Here is a 15918-nt window from a genome sequence, read left to right on the forward strand (position 1 = left end):
AATCGGGTGAAGCATCAACCTCCTCAGCCTTGCACACGGAGTCCAGAGGGAGAACTTCAGAAAGAAATTCAAATCGTGGCAGATCTAAATATAGAAGGGGCAAATCAAGAACAGGAAATAAAGACTTTACCTGTTATAATTGCGGCAAGAAGGTCACTTCAAAAGAGATTGCCGAGCGCCGAAGAAAAATACTGGCGCACGGGAATCTGCCAACGTGACACAGGAGACAGGTGATGCCATGATTCTAAGCGTCAACAGTCCGATTGAATCATGGATCTTGGATTTAGGGGCATCTTTCCACTCCACCCCATGCCAAGAAATCATGGAGAACCATGTCAGTGGTGATTTTGGGAAGGTTCATCTAGCTGATAATGAAACCTTGAAGATCGTCAGAAAAGGAGACATCCGACTAAAGCTGCCAAATCAGACCACCTGGAAGCTGACAAGAGTGAGACATATTCTTGGCCTCAAAAGAAATCTGATTTCTGTTGGACAGCTTGATGGAGAAGGATATAGTACAACCTTTTCAGGCTGTGAATGGAAGATTACCAAAGGAGTACTCGTCATTGCTCGTGGAAAGAAGACTGGTACTCTCTATGTAACCTCAAACTTAGAGAATATCATTACTGTAGCAGATGCTGATGAAAAATCAAACCTATGGCACCAAAGGCTTGGCCATATGAGCGAGAAATGGATGAAGATACTTTTTTCAAAAGGGAAGCTGCCGGATCTAAAGAATGTAGATGTCGGACTATACGAGGATTGCATCTTTGGTAAACAAAAGAAAGTCAGCTTTACAAAGATTGGCAAGACTCCCAAGGCAGAAAGGTTAGAATTGGTTCATACTGATGTATGGGGACCATCCCCAGTTCCATCTCTTGCAGGCTCACTATATTATGTCACCTTCATCGATGATTCAACAAGGAAGGTGTGGGTTTATTTTCTGAAGAAGAAATCAAAAGTCTTTGATACCTTCAGAAAATGGAAGGCCATGGTGGAAAATGAGACTGGTTTGAAAGTCAAGCGGTTGAGGTCTGACAATGGAGGAGAGTACAGAGACAGTAGATTCAGATATTTCTGCGCAAACAATGGGATCAAGATGGAGACAACAGTTCCCATAACACCGCAGCAGAATGGCGTAGTAGAGCGCATGAACATAACTCTGAATGAACGTGCCAGAAGCATGCGGATACATGCCGGATTGCCCAAATCTCTATGGGCTGAAGCTATCAACACTGCAGCTTACCTGATCAACCGTGGGCCCTCAGTTCCTTTGGATGGCGGAATACCAGAGGAAGCTTGGAGCAAAAAAGAAATAAACCTTTCACACTTAAGAGTGTTTGGTTGTATTTCTTATGTACACATAAACTCTGCTGAAATAAGTAAACTTGATGCTAAGTCCAACAAATGCGTCTTTGTTGGTTACGGTGGTGATGAGTTCGGTTACTGGTTTTGGGACTACGAAAATCGAAAGATCATCAGAAGCAGAGACGTCATTTTCAATGAAAATGTGATGTACAAAGACAGGTCAACCGCAGAATCAAGTAATACCGAAGCTGAAACAAAGGAATTTGCTGAGTTCGAGGAGATTTCTGGAAATAATGTTCAGATCAGTCCTGAAGCAGTTCAAGAGGAAGAACCAGGCACACCAGAACTGAGACGCTCCTCCAGAATTCCTAAACCAACCCAACGGTATTCGCCTTCTTTGCACTACTTGTTGCTGACTGACAATGGTGAACCAGAGTGCTATGATGAAACGATACAGGTGGATGATTCAGTCAAGTGGGAGTCTTCTATGAAAGATGAGATGGACTCGCTTATGTCAAATCAGACGTGGGAATTAGCTGAATTACCACCAGGCAAGAAAGCGCTCCATAACAAGTAGATTTACAGGATCAAAGAAGAGCACGATGGGAGAAAACGCTACAAAGCAAGATTGGTTGTCAAAGGCTTTCAGCAAAAAGAAGGTATTGACTACAATGAAATTTTCTCTCCAGTCGTAAAACTGTCTACAATCAGACTGGTGTTGAAAATTGTAGCTGCAGAGAATTTACATCTTGAGCAGTTAGATGTAAAGACAGCTTTCCATCATGGTGATTTAGAGGAAGAAATCTATATGAGGCAGCCAGAAGGCTTCATAGAGGCAGGCAAGAAAAACCTGGTATGCAGGTTGAAGAAGAGCTTGTATGGTTTAAAACAAGCTCCTAGACAGTGGTACAAGAAGTTCGATAGTTTCATGAGTAACAATGGTTTTACCAGATGCCGAGCAGATCATTGTTGCTACATCAAGAGGTTCGACAATAGCTTCATTATTTTATTGTTGTACGTTGATGACATGCTCGTTGCAGGATCAAACATGCAAGAGATTATACACTTGAAGCAAAAATTGTCGAAGCAGTTTGCTATGAAGGATCTGGGAGCTGCAAAGCAGATTCTTGGGATGAGGATCAAGAGAGACACAAAGTCGGGGACTTTGATGTTATCACAGGCTGAGTACATCAACAAAGTACTCTCCAGGTTCAACATGCAAGATGCTAAACCAGTAAGTACACCTTTAGGTGTTCATTTCAGACTCTCCAAAGACCAATCACCAAAGACGGAGGAAGTGCGTGCACACATGGTGAAGGTGTCGTATGCCTCAGCAATTGGAAGTCTGATGTATGCCATGGTTTGTACCAGACCAGATATCGCTCATGCAGTGGGAGCTGTTAGCAGGTACATGAATAATCCAGGCAAGGTACACTGGGAAGCTGTCAAATGGATCCTCAGATATCTGCGGAGTACTACAAACAAAGCACTTTGTTTCAAAGGTGGAGATACGATACTGACAGGCTATGTAGATGCTGACTTAGCCGGAAATTTTGACATCAGAAGGAGCACTACAGGGTATGTCTATACTCTAGGAGGTACTGCAGTGAGTTGGGTTTCTCAACTACAGAAGATAGTTGCTCTCTCCACAACTGAAGCAGAATATGTCGCTGTTACGGAAGCCAGCAAGGAGATGGTTTGGCTCCAAAGTTTCTTGGAAGAGTTAGGCAAGAAACAAGAAAACAATGTCTTGTATTGCGACAGTCAAAGTGCTATCCATCTAGTAAAGAATCCGTCTTTTCATTCCAGGACGAAACACATACAATTGAGATATCATTTTATCCAGTCTCTTCTAGAAGATGGATTTTGAAACTTGAAAAGATTAGTAGAGCTCAAAATCCGGCAGACATGTTGACAAAGACGGTGACCACGGAAAAACTGAAGTTGTGTTCAGCTTCAGTTGGCATGCTAGAGTAATAAGACTAGAAAAGCTGTTGCATTGATCGAGGTGTGAAGACGGATTAAAATCAGTCTTCAAGTGAGAGATTGTTGGAAGTCAATAATGGTGGGCGGTGGGCACCGCCTGGAAATGAAAATTTTCATTTTGTGTGGGCAGAAAATGGGAGCACAATTGATCACATTTTCAACAAAGGGGGGCACCGTTCGGTGCCCCAATTTTTTAATTAAATTTGTAAATGGGTTAATTACTTTTTTAGCCATTGCACACTTTAGGGTATTTACAAGATTAGTCCTAAGCTTCAACTATAAATACCCTAGCTCATTTAGCTTCAAAATAATCCCAAAACATTTCTTTCTTCCTATACTAGAGAGCTTTCTTGTGATAGTGAGTGTTTTGTAAACACCTGTAAATTTTCTCTATTAGTAAAAGATCTGCAGCAGCCCGGAGACGTAAGCACAATTGGCTGAACTCCGTTATCAATTTTCGGGTATTACTTTTCCGCTTTTATTTTGCATTCTCACAAATCTGGTTATAGGGAAATTACTTGTACTCAGTTTATTTCCTAACACTTGAGAATGCCGTTAGGTGCGAATCCCAGAAGGGTGGCTACGTGGGAGTCCGTGGTGGAAAGGTTTAGGAAAAAATTGTCAGGTTAGAAAGACAAAAGTATATTCTTCGTAGGGAGAGTGATCCTCATTAATTCGGTGTTATCTTCGTTGTTGTTGTTCTCTATGTCTCTGTTTGAAGCTTTAAAAACTGTTATTCTGAAAATCGAGAAGCTAAGGAGAGATTTCTTATAGGGTTACTTGAACGGTAAAAATTAGATGACTCTAGCAGAGTGGAATCGTGTTTTACTTCCTAGAAAGAAATGTGGGGTATGAGCGAAAAATAAGGCTTTTTTTGGTTAAATGGGGTTAGAAGTTTGCTACAAAAAGCAAAGCTCTCTGGCGAAGGATCATAAATTTTGAGTATGGCGATGTAGCTAGACATTGGAGGTTGAATGTTTCCAAATTAAAAAAATATTTCCGTAGTTTGGCGAGGGATGGAAAATAATGAGGCCTTTAGGTGGATACTGGGAGATGAGACTACAACGTTATTTTGGGAAGACTTATAGACTAGTTGCAATACATTGAGCAGCATGTATCCGAGATTGTACATGTTGGTGATAAATAAAGGAGTATTGGTAGAAAATGTTGTGAAAAGAGAGGTTTGTTGGAATAGTATAGTGTGAATTCTTTTAATGGAGTTCCTCGAAAGAGAAATATTGATGGTTAGACAACCGGAGAAACAAATTGAACAGGTTAGAATACATTCGAGAAATACTAATCGAACTGCGTGGGTGCATGATAATTCTCGGTTAAGAAGTTATTCCACATGATGGTTAATGCAAAAATTGAACTTGATTTCGATTTTGATAAGCTTTGGAATTTGAAGGTCCCTCCTAAAGTTAAAAATTGTCTTTGGGTGTTAAAACTAGACAATCCCGACCAAGGCTTTCATGTTAACAGAAGATGTGAAACTGGTAGAAACACAATGTTTATGTTGTCGGTGTTGCTTATATCAGGAGGATTCAAATCATCTTTTTGAAAGCTATATAAACAATTTTAGGGAAAAAATCTTGTTGGTGGTGGAATCTCGACTAGAATCGTTTGAGCGACATTAAAAGCCTATTCCATTTTTGTTTGGTCACCAAGTTCACAGACGAGGAAAGAAATCTTCGGTTAGTCTCGGTGGGAGCTGCTATTTAGAGTATTTGGTTTGCTCGAAATGAGAAAACCTTTAATGAAAAGCCTATAACTCTAAAGGATCTCCTCTTTTACTCAAAACTAAGAACTCTGTTTTGGATTAAGGCTTCGAAGGATGATTGGTCTCTAAATTTAGAAGTTTGGTGGGATAATCCTCAATTATTAATGGTTAGTGAGGTTTTGAATAAAAATATTGTAGTGGATTGTTTTCTTCAAATGACATAATGCGCAACGTTCTTGATGGCTGGCGTTGTAAAGAAGAAGGGGCAGGCTGTGGGGGACATGTTGAGTCTAAAAGATGACTCTTTCAGAGTGGTTTTTTAGGTCATGTGAAGGGTCTAAGGTAGATTTTGCAGTACTTGTAGCTATAAGAACTGTTCTCGAGGTCTCTATTAAAGCAAATTGGTCTAAGTCGTACTTGATTATTATGAAGACGAGCTCTAGAGTGGTCATAATTTGACTGTACAAAGTGAAAAATCACCCTTGTCGCTGGTGGCCTTTGTTGGCGGACATAGACTGATATTGGGCATGTGAGTTTTAAGCATATCTAGAATCGTTGCATCACCCCGGCTGAGAACTTTTCTTTTGAAGCTATAACTAAACTAGACCTCTTTGAAGTATAGTGATGAATGATAATAAGTGTCTTAGATGAACCTTTTTTTTCTTTTCTAGATTTTGTTTCGACAGCTTGTTTAGGTGTTATGTTGGCTCTAAATATAGGGTAAGTGATGGTGTTACCAGTTTGGATTTGTTATTGGGTTTCAGCAAGGTGATGGTTTTGTAGGAGCAAATTAGTCTCATGTTCATAGTTAGTCTGCTTCTTTTTTGTGTATCTCGATTCATTTTTTACACTCTTTTCTCCTTTTTGTTGAAGGGTTTTTTTTAATGAGGTAAATTGTGATCTGATTTTTTATTTTTCTTGTTAATAAGACAAAATTTACTAATAAAAAAATTAAAATAAGTCTTAAACCTTATTGTTACAAGAGAAAATTATTATGGAGAAATGCAATATTTCTATAAATTTTAATATTTTTGTTATATAGATGGGTTTTACGGGGATTTTAGAAAATTGTTTTTGGATACACCAAATTTTATCATATTTACCTCTTCATGATTTTAGTTTTATAATTGATTATCATTTTTTTCATATGTAAAGATAGATAATATCAAATAATATTAAATTCTATCTTTATATATATATATATATATATATATATTATTACAGAAGTCTTTAATTTTATTAAAAAGAAGAAATATCTCAAATTATATTGAATGTGTATAATTATAACCGTAAGCTAAATACATAATTAAGATATTTTTCTATAAACATTGACACTGAAAATAAGTCATTTAAAATTACATAAGGGTTATACAAGTAAAATGTTAAAAAAATAACCAAAAATCGAACAAATATAGATACGAAACAGATCTAACCACATCGACAAATGAATCATAAAAAGAGATCAAGCTACTAAGGGTGCGTTTGGTTCACGGAATGTAAGATTACCAGTAGGAATAAAAGATTACCTGGGAATAGGATTACTGGGAATGTTACATTACTGTGTTTGGTTAGTTTGACAGGAATGTAAGATTACAGTGTTTGGTTGAAGGAATAAAAGATTACTGGAATGTATATTTTACCAAATTGTCTTGTTCTATATTTTTTTAACAAGTGAAATTCTAAATATTTAAATAAAAATTATTTATAAAAAAATTCTATTTTTAATAATATATTACTTGAGTATTTAAATATATCATGTATTATTTTTATTTTAATTAATATTAAATTTTACATAATTTATGTAAAAATATATTAAAATGAGTTTTTGTTATGTAATAAATGAGATAATACTTAAGTAAGAATACAAATGTAAATTAAAGTTCAAACTCTGTATCTTTATTTTGAGGAATTATGATTATCAGTTTTTATTTTATTATAACAAGAACCACATTACAAAATGTAGCTAGCTAATTCATTAAAATCTTCTTGGATGACTGTGTAATCCATAAAAGTGTTCACATGAATTTATTCGGTTGAACAAGATGACAAATATAGTGTAATGAAAGTTCATAATCCTAATTCCATGCAATAAAATATCAAGAGCTTATTTCCACTTATTTTGTGCTTATTCTGTTATTTATCATTTCCCACATGAAGATATGAGTTTTTGTTCACTTGATTCTTGGTTTGTTAAAATAAATTTATTTAACTTCCTAAAAGAAGGGAATTACTTTACAACATTCTTTAAGTCATGGCTTTGTAATTGTTATGTTTCCTTGATTTGCAGTTTCGGTGATCTGGGTGCACTTCACCAACTTTTGGTTGATCAACCCAATATACTAAGCGAAGAAGGTACATTATGGACAAAGTTAGCTAGATTTGTTTTGTTTGTTTTTAGCTTTAGTTAACTTCTCGATCAACACATTATACTGAACAATGCCTATATTATTATTATTTGCAACAATGCATTTATATGTTCTATGCTTCTAGTTTGTATGTCTTTCGAAGAGTCCAACTATGTTGTTAGTCAATCTTACGGGGTTAAGGTGGTGAGAACCAATATTTCATGTGTATCAAGTACAAAGGTGGAAACTTTTGAATGTATGTGATGCTAGTTCTTTGAGCTTAGTGAATGTAAAACTCTGGTATTAAAAGATGAGGTAGATGGAGTTCGATAAGTTTCCGGAAATTTGTTGAAGTAGAAAGATTATAGGAGCTTCTAATGATTTCCCGGTTATAGTGTTTGAAAAATTATAGTTGAAGCTTATGGCTTGTCGACTCATTAAGCATATTATCAGAGCTATATTCTTATGATGGCACTTAGATTTGCACTGTGCAGTAGTATTTTCATTCAATACATGTGCTGCAGATGTATATTAGCTGCCTGCATTTCCATAGACAATTTAAACATACTTGGACCATATTTGCACAATGGCACCCTAACTTGAATTTGATTTTTTGGAAATGCAACAAAACATAAGCCATCATTTATTTCTTTCATGGGCACATGGCGATCAATCAGCCTCTTTCAAAGTTGGGAAACAGAGTTTGGGTAAACATGGAGAATTAAGATTTTCGTGGGTGATGTTTCAAGCAACTTGTATATCTATCTGAAATTTTCACAGCTTTGTTTATCAATGATAGCCCTTTAGACTTTCATACATTCTTTGGCCCTTCTTCAACATCCTCCCCTCTTAATCATTACTTTATGCAGTTCTTCTAAAAGGTCGGTATGTTGCATCAATAAAGAAAAGCCATAGTAGTTCTGTTTACTGGTTGTGCTGTTGCTATGTTATTCTTCTCCATTTTCCTTGAAATATTCATATTCAATATATACCCGGGCATATTTAGTTCTCTAAATTCTTCCATAGATGCTATCTATTCATCCTCGTATCTGAATATACAGTATATACGAAGTCATATTTCAGTGGCTGATCCAGTACGCTGCTCTACTTGTCTATGTAACACCATCTATCAAAGACTTCCAATATTCACTACCGATAAGTTGCGACACACAAGAAAGCGATAACTCTTAACTATCAAAGGCAAGGTTTTTACTACATAACAAAAACTATCAAAAGTAATTAACATATTCGAAAACTAGAACATTACTTGCATCTCATATACTACATAACAAAAAGAAGTATAACATTAACCATCAAAAGATTATACAATGTTCAGACTTACAAAAGATAATAGCCATGACATTCTAAACGTAATCATATTTTTGGCTATATTATATACACACAAAATTCTTCAAGTCAAAATATTGACATATACTTGGCTAAGCTACACAAAAAAGTTGGGACCATATTCTAAAGTCATAATCAAAAAGAGATCGACATAATTGTAGAAGGACGACAGTTAAAATGATGGTCTAAATTGACGGCATTCAACCAATTGCTTAATCACATAATCTTGCTTGAATTCTTTTGGCAAAGAAAAGAAGAAATCTACCTTGTGCGTATCTTTGCTAATATACTCTCCTACAGTAAGCATTTCATCAGTGGACAGTCCTTCAATTTTCATGATTTCAGTGAAAATCGACATTCTTCGATCATTTCCTTCTGCCTCTTTTTCAATAAAGCAGTAATATCCTTAATTTCTTTGGCAGTTTCTCGGTATGCAGCACCGAACTTACTTATCTCCTGTACAAGCTCAGTTAACCCATCATCACTTCGAGACCTTTTCTTGCTAGCTACTTTTTTCTTTGTAGGGGTAGAGGCAGTAGCATCAGATGTTTGGCAAGTTGAAGCACCAACATCCTCTCTTGATTCAAAATCTCTTACTCCCTCTTCTTTAAGTAATGCATCTATAAATGCATTGTCTTCAACATCAATATGTTCCACTGCATCAGCTACTGTCTCTGCTGCTATTCCTGTAGCTCTTTCTTTTCCAAATATATGAACAAAGTCATCAAAGAATGGAAATGACTTGTTTCTCAATCCAGCAGCAGTTGGATGACTCTACAATATAATAAAATCGCAAATTTAATAAATCTTACAAAGCTAAGTAGATAACAAAGAGTATAGAAAGGAGATAAATTCAATTAAAATACTTACTCTAACCCAATCATCAAACACATCCTTTGGTGCAGTTAAACATTTTTCTTCTTCATTCCAACCGAATCCACTTCCAATATTCAGCATTTCAGATAAAGCATTGTATTGTCTTTTGAGTAGCTTCACTCTAGATTCAATATAAGGATGGGCCCTAATTTGTAATGTTGGAAGCTTGATTTCTAACATCTTTTCAAGATTAGATAGATAACCTGATCTAAATGTTCCATTATCAGCTTTTCAATGTGGGTCTTCAGCCAAAATGTAAACATTCAACAAGTGCAGCATCCTCCTCTTTAGTCCATGTCCTTTTATAGATGTCGGTGGTTTCCCCCCCTTTGAGATTCCATATTTGATTTTGACATATTTCTCTTCGAAACAATCTAAGAAGATGTATATAAAAAATGTATAACATAACATAAAACATGTCATCATTGTCAATACTAATCATAAATGAAATTTAAAATAGTAACATAATATAAATCAACTGTAGTGAATGACATAAGTAATGAATGTCCATAACAAAATTTAATAAAGTTTATGCCATAAAATATAAAGATGTCAAATACATGAAAGTAATGATCACTAACATTAGATAAAATAGAAGGTGAAAGTCATACATAACATAAAATAACATCTATCCTAAAGTACGTGACGTCAACCAACTAGTAAACATATCTTCTGCTAATTTGTCTCTCCACTCATTCCAAGCACTGCTTGGCTCACAATGTCTGATCATTTCTACTTCATTAATCTCTTCAACATGCCTACTATCTTCAGTATAGTCAGATTCAATAGGATCGATTGGCATCTCAGATCTTATGAAATTATGGAGAAGACAACAAGCTGAAATGAGTCTACATTGTGTTTTCACTGGATAAAATGATTTTTCCCTTAAAATTGCCCATCTCGCTTTCAATATGCCAAAGCATCTCTCAATGCAATTCCTAGCTTGAGAATGTTTCATGTTGAAATATTCTTGAGGGGTGGTAGGTTGGTGTCCTTCTCTCCAATCATTCAAGTGGTATCTTTGACCTCTATATGGTGCAAGAAATCCCTCTCCATTCGTGTATCCAACATCAATTAAGTAGTAACACCCTATATTATTTTAATTTAAAAAGTAAATTAATATACAAAACTTGTAAGAATTTTACATTCTTTTATATATATATATATATTAATGACCTAATAATTTACCTTGTGGAACATTTAAACCATTTCTTCTACTAATGGCATCTCTGAGTATTCTACCATCAGCTGCAGAACCTTCCCACCCAGGTAAAACATAAATGAATTGCATGTTTGGTGTGCAAACACCAAGTACATTTGTCGCAATTTCATTTTTTCTTGTTCTGTATCTAGGTTTATCGATTGCAGCTACATTGACCTTAATATACGTTCCATCTAGAGCACCCAAACATCCCTATATTCATCAAATAAAGTTAAATTACATTTTTACTATCCATTTATGTATTAAGTATTACTAATTAACTTAAAAGAAAGTTCAGTACAATACCTTAAACCATTTCCATCTATCATCTATTGAATTATCTTGTATCGGTTCTGGTTTTCTAAAAAGAATCGGATGCAGTTTCAAGACTGAAGCTAACACTGTATGGAGAACTCTACTAATTGTTTCACCAGATCTTACTGTTTGACGTTTTAGAACTCTAATCTTAATATGGTGGGATATAATATGAAGGAAAGTAATAACCATTTCTTCTATAGACATAGATCGACTCTCTTTTAACCCACATTGACTTTGTAATAGGTGACACAATTTGAGAAATGCTCTCCTATCCATTCGACAATTATCAACACTTTGTCTATCACTTTCAAATATAATTTTATGTAAATTAAGTGATCTAATATTATGTCTATGAAGTCTTTCATGTGCATAACTTATTTTAGGTCTTTTTTTATATTTTCTAAGAATAACTGAAATAACCATAAGCATATGACACACAATCTCCATCATTTATAGTTGTAAAATAAGAATTGTGGCGATATGCATATTCTTTCGCATCGGTAAACGAGCCATAACTGTTATTATGAACAAACATTTTAATATTAGAACATAATAATATTGAACAAGAACAATTGTGTGTCATCACATTAAAAATAAATGAAAACTAATTTAACATGAGATTAGAAAAGATAAAATCGAATGGGATCAAGCAAAAACCAGTAATGTAACCACCAAATTTCTATTTCAAGCATCAAGAATTCAAGCATGTAAAGAAAAAAAGTGATTCTTATTTGCAGAAAACTCGTGAAAGTAAGATCAGTCGATCACCAAAGATAAGCTAACTCTCAAGCCTAGAAAACTGTAATAAAATTTATATTATACAATTTCTAGAAACTGGAAATTTATATTTATCTTTATTGCATTCTTCTGTAAAAAGAATGAGCTTCTTTTAGGTTTTTATAAGATGATGTTCTCTAAATTACTTCTGATTATTAAAATCAAGAGAACGTACAACTTATGAGCCTCATTAAAAACCTCCTAAACTAGTTGGAGGAAAAGAGCACTACATAAGAGAACAAAACACACAAAACAGACTAGAAACAAAAGCCAGACCAACAAAGATCACCATCACCTAAAAAAACCAATTTAAAAGCAAACTATCACTACTGACCAAAATGAACAAGAAACTGCAGCCATCTAATCGTACAAAAACTAAAAAACAACATAACAGATCCAACCGAACAGGCTCCCTCGACAACGTCTACGCATACAGAGTTACCAAAAACGAACAGAGGCAGCAGAAGTATATTCAAAAGCTCTCGAGCGAACAACCAAAGAGAAGCCTTGATGAGGATCTCGCTACCGAACAAGATACAAGAAGCAACCAGCAATCCAACACTAAGCTCTATTTGAAGGCACCAACCTTCTAGATAATACATTCTGAAAAAACCAACAATACCCAACCAATCGACCACTCCACTAAAAAAACCAACAAACCCAGTAATTACAGCACCAACATACCACAACTACCATGGACAAAGACCACACGGCAGAATCCACTATCAACAACATCTTCCCACCCATCACCGGAGATGGAAACATTGACACGGAAAATATCGTAAAGGAACATATCGGCATGCTCAACCAGAACCGACCCTGATTTACAGCCATATTAAGAAGAAAACAAGCACTTTGTATTTGAGTGGACCAAACGAGATAACGGGCATGTGCAAACAGGAAACCAGATGTCCCATGTATCAACGCAAAACACATATTGAAAGTCCCTCAAAGTGGACATAACCGTGCGCCCCAGTGCGCCCTACTCATATCCTCCAAGAAAAATGAGCATCCACTACATAGAAAGGAAGAACCATGCGCAGACCACCAAAACTTAATAATCTGGAAACAAAAACCAAGAGCCCCACTTATTTTGAAAGCATTTAATAAAACCAATTGCTTTGGAAAAAAATAACCAAAACTGACGCAATGAAAAAGAAAAAAAACGTTGGTTCCCCACTACACTTTGCTTCGGAAATGACAAATTTACTCAAACCAAAAAAAATGTATCGCCAAAATCTGCTACAACCTAATTTTTCCAATCAACAATTTTATATTAAAAGTAGTCCTCTCCACTTATCGTGAAATGGTTTAAACTAAGGTGCTTGACCACGAATGTGTAGGTACCGCCATATGCAGATTCATAACAAAATATTCACCAAGGCAGAAGTCATAGTCACTCCAACAACAGGGTAGATTCTTTTTCACCGCCACAGCTTGCATCTTTCTTCTGTCTTTTACTTTTTTTGTACTTTTTTCACCTCCAGCCTTTAACTTAAACTTTGCATTCCTTATATTTACCCAGTTCCTTTTCAAAACAGTATGACAACATACCCCATATCCAAAGCTGCTCTAAAAACTAGTGAACTTGACTACATAAACGGAGGTAATGAAATTCCAACACATTTTCAAGTATGCATTCATGTCTAAATATTCATGACAAAAGAAGCTGGCCATATTACTGTTATTTCAGCTAACATTATTCGCCGAAAACTTTCTGGGACTACCTGCGATCACCGTTCCCGTAATTAACTTACCACTACTAATCATAGAAGTTTTTATATTGCTGTTTATCGTCTACTGATATCAAATCCTCCATGCTTACATAGGTTGGCTATGATAAAGCTGGTTTGCCAATTGGCCTTCAATTCATAGGGAAGCCATGGTCAGAACCCACTTTAATGCACATAGCTCTTGCAATGCAGGTAGGTCGTTTGTCAAGAACATTTATCGATGTGTCTCAGATAATAATCCTATATATATTCCGGTCGATAACGTCTAAAAGTACATTTCTGGTTCTAGGCATTGTGCATCACAGATTACAGAAAACCAAAGGTTTTCTATGATATTCTTGACAAGAAGTAAGACAACAAAATTCATGAACACACCAAGGCCCTTGCCTTCAATATGGTTCTTCTTTCTCTTGATATGGAATGACATTGTACAATTAACTTACCAAGTTTAAAATACTTTACAGGGAAAAGTAAATGGAAGACATCTTTTAGATAACTCCCATGTATTCAAGTAAACTCAACCAAACAAAGTCGGGTAAATAACTTCTGCTTCAGCCTCGGGTTTGTTTAATTGACATTAACCTTCATTTTTGTATAGGTTCTTTTCAAGGAATTTGGATGAAGGAACCAAGGAAAAGGATGTCTTTGTAAGTTATTGAACCATTGAATGTTGTTCTAGCAGTACTCATATAAATTTCATGTTTCTATATTCATTTTTATGATAATTGGGAGTTTGCCAAAAGAGAAGGGATGAGGGGGTTGATGAACTAATATGGAGGGGCAATGTTACATGTCTTTCGGACCAGATCGCCTTAAATTTTGATGTCAGAGATATTTGAAGCAGTCCAGAAGTATTTATGCACTCTCTAAACGATACTTTGCTCATTTAGATTAAGACTGTAGTTTAAGCTATAGATTGTGCAGACCTTAAATCCCAGGCTTACACTTGCACTTCTCTTTGTATCTTTATTTCTTTTTCACCTTGTTTCCGATTTGTTATTATTATTGTTAGCAAGGTATCACGTATGAACTATGGACAATGAATTTTTAGCAAGACTGATTTTCTTTTATTTCAAAATAAAAGATAAAAAATTATAGTAGAAAATTTCATAAAAGATAAAAGATATGTAAACCATCAATTATAACTTAAGTTCAAACAAAATAACAACAAGCTTCAAGCAAGAAACAAAACCCATACCAGCAAATCAACTAAGGATGAAGATAAACAAGTCAAAAGAAAAACCAAAGAGCAAAACAATTGATCATCAATAAAGGGGAAACCCAGGAACAAGATTGAATGATAATCAGAAAATAAACAGAAATTGGGGAAGATGAAATATAGAAGAAACATCAAAGAAATTAAAGATTAAACAAAGAAAAAGTAGATATGTAAACTCACATCCTTGTTTGATTGTTTTCAGCTTTCCACAGAATCAACTTTCAGGATGAGGAGCGACCACGGTGGGAATTTCACAGAATCAAACAAAACAAAGGCAGAAGGTTATTTTAGACAACAGGGACAGGAATCATAAAATACCTAAGGAAGATAAGGGATAGACATTCCCCGGAAAACAGGACAAAATTTACTATTGGTATTAGTTTTTAACCGGCATTTGGTAATGTGCCCCCATCAAAACGTGGGTATATCTATCTGGGGAAAAAACATTATTGGAAGGAATGCATTATACCGTGAACCAAACGGACTCTAAAAGGCTATCGACAAACTATAAATCAAAATCAAGGAAAGTGAGAAAACTATCTATGAACGCAAATTGTATATCCAAATTCAGTTCGATAATCCAAAACAGAGAAGATCAACATAGTAATTGATGAGCATCATATTAATTAGTTGTGACAGAGTTAAATTAACTCTTAGAAAAAAAAATAAAAATAACAGTCAAACGGTCGAAAATGTACTAGAAGATAAAAGAAAATATATCATAAAAATAGGAAAAATATATTATAAAGACAGAAATAAAAATCATTATTTTATTTTGATTATTTTTATATTTACCAATTCCTAATAGAGATAGACCAAATATACTATCAAGAAAGAAAAACCGATTGCATAGAACTCACAACACAAAATCATAACGGTAGCACTGGTGTAAAGGTAGAAGGCACAGAATCGAATCAACAGATCAACACTTTAGAGAAAGGAGTGCACTTGCCACTTGTAACATAACATTCCAGCGAATTAAAAAATCAGTCGTAAGCATTATTGCAATCATTGTCAAACCACGAGATTACCATATATTTAAACAGGGGTATGTTATCGTAATAATATTTATTATGTTCGTAATTGTG

The 15918-nt window shown here is 35.1% G+C and overlaps 1 protein-coding gene across 1 annotated transcript; it reads right to left on the reverse strand.

Annotated features, from left to right (window-relative positions):
* Window positions 1–10210: 10210 nt before the first annotated feature.
* On the reverse strand, window positions 10211–10873 carry LOC120182865 (protein ALP1-like). Its single transcript, XM_039187715.1, has 2 exons — window positions 10771–10873; window positions 10211–10671 (listed from the first exon to the last, which is right to left on the reverse strand). The coding sequence occupies exons 1-2, from the start codon at window positions 10871–10873 to the stop codon at window positions 10211–10213; spliced, it is 564 nt and encodes a 187-aa protein (XP_039043646.1).
* Window positions 10874–15918: the final 5045 nt, after the last annotated feature.

Source organism: Hibiscus syriacus, unplaced genomic scaffold (genome assembly GCF_006381635.1).
Source record: "Hibiscus syriacus cultivar Baekdansim isolate YM2019G1 unplaced genomic scaffold, ASM638163v2 tig00112738_pilon, whole genome shotgun sequence".
Classification (NCBI taxonomy): Eukaryota; Viridiplantae; Streptophyta; class Magnoliopsida; order Malvales; family Malvaceae; genus Hibiscus; species Hibiscus syriacus.